The sequence below is a fragment of the Nymphaea colorata genome, unplaced genomic scaffold, assembly GCF_008831285.2.
Source record: "Nymphaea colorata isolate Beijing-Zhang1983 unplaced genomic scaffold, ASM883128v2 scaffold0413, whole genome shotgun sequence".
NCBI lineage: Eukaryota > Viridiplantae > Streptophyta > Magnoliopsida > Nymphaeales > Nymphaeaceae > Nymphaea > Nymphaea colorata.
In genome coordinates this window covers 19,498-28,427 of record NW_022204919.1, presented here as the reverse complement: position 1 = coordinate 28,427, position 8,930 = coordinate 19,498, and the positions used below count along the sequence as shown (strand labels likewise).

At 40.3% G+C, this 8,930-nt stretch overlaps 1 protein-coding gene across 1 annotated transcript; it reads left to right on the top strand.

Annotated features, from left to right (window-relative positions):
- The first annotated feature begins 6,743 nt into the window (after window positions 1-6,743).
- On the top strand, window positions 6,744-7,085 carry LOC116244953 (uncharacterized). The gene has a single exon (XM_031616737.1). It carries the CDS (start codon window positions 6,744-6,746, stop codon window positions 7,083-7,085), a length of 342 nt encoding a protein of 113 aa, XP_031472597.1.
- The last annotated feature ends 1,845 nt before the right edge of the window (window positions 7,086-8,930 follow it).

The window sequence follows — 8,930 nt, the reverse complement described above, 5'->3', positions numbered from 1 at the left end:
TCCTATACAACATGTTCTTCCTCTCGAAAAGGAAATTAATTTCTCACCTATTAGGGATCAAAGGGATTGATGGGCCAATTGTTGGAGTAAAAATCTTCATCCTCAGGCGGGAACTATGAGGGATAGTGGAAGGAATCGTCTGAAAGAAAATTCATACTTAATACTTATATATTTACATCTTAAAGAGCGATTCGGATTATCTTAAGTACATACCAAATGCTACCAAAAGTAAGAAAATAATTAGAATAAAATGCCAAAATAATCAAACAAAAAGCTTCCTAACATTAAGTCTTGTAGCTTTTTATTGAAAAGCTCCACATAATGGTAGTTCCTTCCTCAAAAGATAGATAACCGCATCATAAAAATTAATCAATGATCTTCTGTACGTTCCAGATATAAGATCACGACGCAGCAATGATTCTTAGTTCTTAATAATTTTAAGAATTAAATTTATAAATACAGTAGTAAGATGGCAAGTTACGTGATCTACACAATCCACAGTACTTCACCTTCCATTCAGACGGTATCTCCTACGAGGACCTCAAGAAGCCACTTCAATTTACAAACGACACGCTGGGTCTTACGAACTGGATCCTTCGCTTTCCGCTCACCATCTACACCATCGACATACAATAAAAACACACCTTCAATCCCGACAGCGTCGTCATCACCAGCAATACCTCCCTTCCCATCGATTAAAAATGGCGGTACTTTGTAGTCACGCAACAAGACGGAAGACGATTATATTGTACAGCGCAAGTTTACTATGTACCCATCAGCTAATCAAGGAACGAGGAATGGTCAGCAACTGCATGAGATTGAATAGCCACGTGATCACAGATACCTAAAGGAAAACAAGAATTCTACCTACCCAGGTGCATCGTCATCATGTCCCCTGAACCGTATTTTAAAATACATGTCAATTTGCTCAAGATACATCGCGAACTCAGAAAATCGTCACCCAATATCGCACATACCACCAATCCCAAAACGCTCTCAGTCTATCTCAAGTTTAAAAACGAGGGAAGACAACATTAGTGGACCAATATCTAAAGCTATGAGACTCGCAAACAACCTCCTGTCTAGTTGGTCATGGAATATTACCTGAACAAGTTCAATGAACATAAGTTTGGAGAAGTGATTCTCTTCGAGAAAAGCAGCAACTGGCCAATCCTTCACCTCTACAAGCTAAACAACTCTTCTCTTTTCCAGTTCAGTCACTTCTTCAACATCCCGCTTACTTCCGACCTGATAAAGACAGTCCTCTTGACCATCCTGCTCTAGAAGCAGATAATCATCACAAGCAAGAGCCAAAACTTGAACGTAATGGTCATAGAAAGTTGCTGCAACTGATAAAACCGTTGAAATGGTAGCATATGTTAGTTCATAACCTACCGTTTCATCTCATCGACGCCGCCAATTAAAATTTCATGCCCTTCATCATCGGAGTGCATAAGAAATATTTGTCCCATCTTAATACCACAGACAAGTATGTACTGATCGTCGATGAGAATAAGTTTACCATGCCTGAAACCTTGCCAAATATATGCATCAATTTTTAAAATTTTCCAAATCAAGAAATCAACTCATCAACTCCTTCTCATCTCAATGAAAAATTAGTCCTGGAGAATTCCATTTAGTTTATGTGCAAAATCATGGATCCGTATCTCAAGAGATATGATTAAAATTACAGTAAAAATCAAGATTTTTTAAATGAATTCTATGAAAAAACTTCATTGTTTGCCAGGTTCAAAGAACAATACTAGCATGGAGAAATGAAGGAGTTTGAAAAGTTGTCCTCATGAGAAACCCTGAAAGGATCATTTAGATAAGAAGAAGATTGAATGAAACTTTTCACATCGTCCAAAATCCTAGGATTCTGAACAACTAAATAGCTTGGATATAGTTCTATCTTGCCAAGACACAAGGAATCATGGTTTTTGATGAAAAGAAGGATCGTGATGAAAGGAAGCATTATACTCTCAAAGAAATTAAACAAAATATCACCAAAGAGACCACTTACATTAATAACATCACGAGAAAATTGCATTAAAATAAGGAAAGGTCATACTCCAATGCAGAATCCATGAATAGATATAGCAAAAGCGGCCAAAAATTAAAAATCAGCATGGTCAAATCAGATAAATTCATCCCTTACTTGCAGAACTATTGTAGCAGAAGATAGGCTTATCTGTCCCTAAAAATAATTGATAATATTTTTTTTTTTCGTTATACTTAATGTAATTATTGAGGGGATGATCATTTTATATAGTTCACTAGTGAATTTCTGAAGTTTCTTGCTCTGGTTTTCATGGACTCGACGTTTGACCTATGAGGTTCTGCCATCAATTTCGACACTTATGTGCTTGTAAACTCTTCAGAGACATTAAGACCAAAAGGTTTCTTCTTGCCTGGCTGTCCGTAAGTAGTGGCGGATTTGATATCCTTAGTTTCTTATACTTTAGGACTGGCAAAGGCCCCAAGGTTGAAATTGATGTTTTCGTTCTTAGGACTATAAAAGATATCGTTTTTGACCTGCTTAGTGCTATTAGCATACTGCTGCTGAGAGCCCTGAACGTTGTACTTATCTTGTGTAGGGATGGATTGGGAAGGTGCTTTAACAGATTGTGTGACTTGTACAGGAGGAGAAAGCCTGCTTTCCACTGGCTGGGTTTGAGTTTGGTACTTATTGGCATTGGCAGAGTCATACAAAGTTGCCTGACTGGAAATGCTGGTCTGGAAGCCATTCAATAGAGGCTGAGTTTGAGGTTGGGTTTGAGGCTTGACTGATGATGAAGATGATTGCCAGTAATCGGTTTTGATGACTTAGGATCTCAGCTATGATTGCTTTGATGTTGATCCGATCGATTGGATCTCAGTTATGCTGTTAAAGTTTTGGATCGGCTGAGGAAGAACCTGCTTTGGTAATTCTTTGACGATCGATGGCGCCTCCCTCACGACTACAGGAGGAGGAGGCGCTACAACTGGCTTCTCCACTACTGGATCCCTAACAATAACAGGTGGGGGAGGGGGAATCGGCTATACTTTTTTAACTTAAGTCTTGGTGACTGTAGGCTGGTCCATTCCTGATTATTTGAGTGTGAGTTTGGCTTTAGCAGTCAAGCTTCAGCATTGCTGGTGAAATCCATAAACTCGCTAGCAATATAGCTATCCTTAGCATTATTGATGTTCTGGGCTGCTCAATAACAACGTTTCTAGTTTCGACTTGAGGGCTTGAGCCGGTGGATTATAGCTGCTTAGAACAGCAGTTTTTGATTCCGTAACTTCATAGTTTGGCTCCTCAATAGGTACATTTTCGTCAGCTTGTCTTTCGAGTGAATTGTTATAGCTTTCATAATCCATATAGGCCATATAGACAGCATTGTAGTTCTCCTCATAGATGAAAATATCGGTTTCAGTGTATCTTATGCACTCTCCATGGATTCCGCATCGACTTCGAATGTTTTACAAAGGTAGTCCAGAAGAACGTCTCTTTCTATGTAGTTATCAAGGGATTCAGTCACATTTGATAGGATTAAGAGGCTTCTGAAGAAATGAATGAAAATTTTATCCAAAATCGGATATTTTGTCAATGCCTGAAGGACAGTCTGGCTGCCTTCTCCGAGAACTCCGAAAAATTCCATGATCAAGCTTTTGGCCTGGGTATCATTGAAGATGGATTCGTCATCGGAGGGGTAGAAGATAAACTCGAAGTCAGGATTATTGATGATTTCCTCAATTTTGCGGATGTAAAGGTCATAGTTAACGTTCTCAAGCTCGAAGCAGAGCTTAAGGTACTGATAATAAAAGATACGGATCTATGCTTGAGGGTCATTTTCAAAGAATTTGACCACTCTGGCAGGGTCAACGAGGTTGGTTTCGAAGAAGGGAGGCAGGGTGCGTGGCTCTCTGAAGATTTCTTGGTGGCCTACGAATTGGGATAAAGATTTCATTTTCTAAAGTATAATATCAACTAAATTAAAAATCTTTCAAAGTATTTGCTGCTAACAATTAATAAAATACGCCATTCGATAGGATTTGAACAAAAAAACATTTTTAATTGATCATTATTTTTATATTGAAGCATGCCATTGGGGAAAGCTTTGATCCTTTGGTTTATAATTAATGAAAATCAATCATTGGCTATATAATCGATAAATCTTTCAATTCAGATCAACGAAGATATCCAAGACTGTTGCCATCACCTCCTTCGAGCCAAATTCAGGCAAACTTGCGCATGCACCGTAAAGCTGAACCTCCGATGAGTCAGTCTACTTTAGGATCTCGGGATTCTTCTCAATGTATTCACAGCATTCCTTCAAGTCTTTAAGCATCTCATCTTTCTTCAAAACGTTGAGAGGAGTGAATGAAAAATGGATGGATAGAGGTTTCTGGAGAAGAGATAGCCCCCATCCTCTCTTTTTCATGAACTTGTAGATGCTCTTCACTGGATATTTCTTATGCTTGAAGCTGATGATGCAAACCTTAGGCTCCCGAACACTTCAAAGCCTAATTTCCTCAATTCTTGCGTCAGAGTAACAGTAGCTATATAAAAGAATGAATACTATCGCGGAGCTGCTTGCGTTATCTCTGTATCCCTTAGTTCCAAGTTTCATCATCGAGATCCAAGCCGATGAGATGTATACACCGGTTCGACTGCCACCACACCAGGAGTTCCGTAGAGTCCTCCAGGCCAGTAGCTGGTCACGAAGTATTGATGCTTTCTGTAGAGATCACTTGAGTAGAGCAAAATTGAGATTCCTTTAGCAGAAAGACCGTATTTGTGAGGATCGGCGCTGATACTGGTGACTCCCTTGGGATCGACCAATCATCTTCAATGAAAGGCGAGACAAAGCCTCCAAGGCACATATCGACATGAACTGGCACGTTTCTCGACTTGCAATAGGGGCCAATGATGTGGATGGGGTCACAAGTTCCATAGGGGTAGTTAGGATATGACGTATAAACGCAGATGGTATTCTCATCGATATTCCGTTTCATTTCGCCAATATTCATTTCGAAGTTTTTGTTGAACGATACGATCCTAGGCTCGATGTTGAGGTAATCGCAGGCCTTGAGTGCAGCGACATGGCCAGTCTCGCAGATGACTAGGTTGGGTTTAAGAACTCCATCGTTTTTCATTTTGTATTCCCTGTAGGCAAAGATGGCCATAAGTATAGACTCTGTTCCTCCAGATTGACACGTGCCACAAGCTTGTCCTTTTTCATCCTTGAGGCCAATCGCTTAGGCAGTCATCTCAATCACCTCATTTTCCATCTGCTTGACGAAGGGGAACATCTCCATGTGCAGGGGGTTGGAATACGAGAAAAGTTTGGCAAGGCTTGCGATGAACTGACTGTGCTTCTACAATGCATATCTGGAGCCGGACAATTTTCCCTTCAAGGATTACTTTTCCGAGGAGTCGCCAAATTAAATCTCCGGCACTTGTAGGGTATTTTGTCTAACTTTGGTAGCAATTATTTCGGGTACTATGATAATATCTCCGTCCTGGCTTTTTCCAAATTTTTATCAAGCTCGCGTCGGACAGGGCCAAAACTGAAGACCAGCTTTGCTGCCTTTTTGTAGAGGCTCCTGAGGGAGAAACCGCGAAGGCAGGTGAGGACAGGTAGATGGCTATGATGGCGAGGTTGAGCATGACGAACTTTTCGAACCGGTTATAGTTATCAAGGCGAGGATAGTAATTCAAGAGCTCACTGTATGTGTACTCGGTGGCTTGGTAATATTTCAATTGCCACTCTCTGATTATCTACTCCATAAATCTTTTATATATTATGTATGATTATTTTTCTGTTCATATAAGGCATGGACGTCATACTTACTTAAAATGCAACGTATCTTTAGGCCAATCGCTGAGAGGGAAAGAGTGGAAGGGTGGAAAAATATTTCATGTTTTATGATAAAATAGGTAAAAATGGAAGTTATTAATAGTTTCAACCATATTTTTCCTCATCTAATCGGTACATTTTCCAACATTAAATATCACATCAACTATTTAACATTGGAATATAGAAGATTATCATATTCTAAATTATATTGAAATGGAAACAATCACTCCCATGTTTAGCTCACAGGTTCCCTCCAGCCCTGGAAAATTACTCTATTCATGCCCCTCCCACCGCGCATCCGAATAGAATACGATCTCTCTTTATGAGAAATGCCTCATTGAAACCTCACCCAAAGGCAGACAAGTCATTCTCTTCGATTTCGATCTCAAGTACGGCTTCACGGTCGCCCCCAGCACCGTCACCTTCGAAAAACAAGAAGAAAGAGCACAGTATTCCTTCAAATCGGAATCCGACCTGCAAGCCCTCAGAGAAATTCTAAAAGGCAAACTGAACCAAAGGGGCTTCCATGAGCAGTTCAAACCCAAGAAAAAGATAGGAAAGGGCAACTTCGCCTCTGTCTACCTCGCGGAGAAGCTAGAATCAGGCAAGAATTTCGCCGTGAAGGCCTTTTCAAAAGAGGCAGCCTACAGTGAGGATAAGGGAAAGGAATGCCTCATCAAAGAAATCTAAATCATGAGAAATCTCAACCACAAATTCTGCATGAAGCTTCATGAAGTCTTCTAATCAGAAAACTCACTCTACATCGTGGTGTAACTTTTGGAAGGAGGCCAGCTCTACGATAAAATCAAGGCTAAATACAAATTCAAGCCCTACTAGATCAAGCTGGTCGTGCATTCCATCCTTCAGGGACTCAAATAAATGCACTCCAAAAGGATCATGCATCGTGATCTCAAGCCGGAAAACCTCATCTTCAGAGCCGACAGCGGATGGGAATGCGTCATTGCTGACTTCGGACTCGCTGAATTTGCTGAAGCTGAAGAATATCTCTTCGTTCGCTGCGGAACCCCTGGATACGTGGCTCCTGAAGTCATCAATATCAAGGATATGAAGACCAAATACGACCCCATTTGCGACATCTTCAGTCTTGGCCTCATTTTCCACATCTTGCTACTCGGAGTCAGTGCCTTCCCCGGAAAGACTTACAATGAAGTCTTGGCTCAAAACAGAGCAAGCAATATTACCTTCGAAGGAGAAGAATACAAAAAGATTGACCCCTAGGCTCTCAATCTTTTGATGAGAATGCTCAAGAAATCTCCTCATGACCGTATCACCGCCATTGAAGCTTTGGCCCATCCTTACTTCGCCTCCATCGATGAACCCGAAGAAGAAGCCGACATGGTGGGAGAGTTGATCCAATCACCCGAAAACAACTACAAGGGATATCCTTCATGCGAATCTCCACTTCTGACCTCAGGCAACCCCGCGAGAAAAGTTGACAAGACCATCAAGAAGGACAGTTGCGTTGATTTCAAGATGGGTAAGGAGAACGTCTTCACCGGAAAGGTTGATACTATTGCCGAGACAGTGTCAAACAACAATAGTATCGGAAAGAGATTCGAATCTGTAGCGATGCCGAAAGTAAGTAAATTCAGTGCTAAAAAATGATCATTTACTTTGCTTATTTCATATCTTCGTCAATTTCAAAGTGGTAAAGGTCGGTGCCGGCCGCTTCCGGCTAAAGTCCAATTTTGCCTTTAGGTAGTTATCGGAAAGGTTTGAAGACTATCTTTTCATAAGTTGTAAATTTACTAAATCTTCGATTTTTTTGCTTAAAAATCAGATTCCAGTACCTTTCGTCTATGCGTGCTTGTGGTCGCTTGACTGTCCTGGCGCAGCCTGTTACCTGAAGGCTATTTTCTTTTTGGGATCTGCTTATCATTTAGTCTTTATTCCGCTTTTAGAAGATTTCGATAAAATGCAGATTTGCTTCTTTTCAGTATTTATTTGCCCTTCCTCACATCTCCGCCCTATCTTTCATTACTGTTTTTATGCTTATCCCTCGAATATGTCCTCCAATATGTATTTTAATTTTTAGTAAGTGACCTGACGTATGGAGTCTCACGAGCAATCCGGTTACTACGGGCGGTTCCTGAGTTCGAGACCGGCGTTTTTGGCTTATTGAGCAAATTTGAGATCTCTTTATTTATGTATTCCTGAAAATTATGCATTCCTTTGATAAAATTAATCTATTAATAAATTCATCTCAGTCATATACGAAAATTTGGAAGAAGACTTAAAAGACACATGATTGATTTCCATAGCTAATCTTGAATTATACTTTTCTGTATATTTTTCCTTCGTTTGGAAAATGTTTCCTTTTCAAATCTGGCTAACTTTTTTCCCTATAAAACCAATGAATTTAATGCGAATAATACAGTTATATCAAATTTGAATGCTAAATCCGCAATACCCAAACAACGATCTTCGCAAAAAAATCTAAGACTACTCCTACGGCCTCAAGGACGTCATAGGACGAGGCTTTAGCTCTGTCGTCTACAGAGGAACCAACGACAAGACAAAGGAAAGAGTGGCAATAAAAGTGATCGATATTAGAGCCATCCAGGGCAAGCCGGAAAAACGAATGCTCTAGGGCTAAATTGAAGCGCTAAAGAAGTTGAACCACCCCAACATACTCAAATGCCACGATATCTTCAGTACGGCCAACAATTGCTACATCATCACCGAATTTTGCAATGAAGGAGATCTTTAAAACCTCCTCAAAAAGCGATAGAAACTCGCAGAAGAAGATGCTCTACCGATTATCAGAGAATTTTTGATGGGATATATCAACATCGCGGAGAATGGCTTCCTTCATCGTGACCTCAAACCCGCAAACATACTCCTCAAGGACAAAACAGTCAAAATAGCTGACTTCGGCTTCGCCAAAAGAGTCACCTCCAACCCCAGGGAGACCGTAAATGTCGGCTCTCCCCTCTACATGAGCCCATAAGCACTTCAATGTAATATATATACAATCAAAAACGATATCTGGTCAGTCGGAGTTATTTTATATGAGATATTGCATGGAAAGGCTCCATGGACTTGCAGCAACGAAAAACAACT

Bases quoted from the DNA above. Each gene is read 5' to 3' on its own strand.
- LOC116244953 (XM_031616737.1), top strand. From the start codon at position 6,744: ATGCATCGTGATCTCAAGCCGGAAAACCTCATCTTCAGAGCCGACAGC.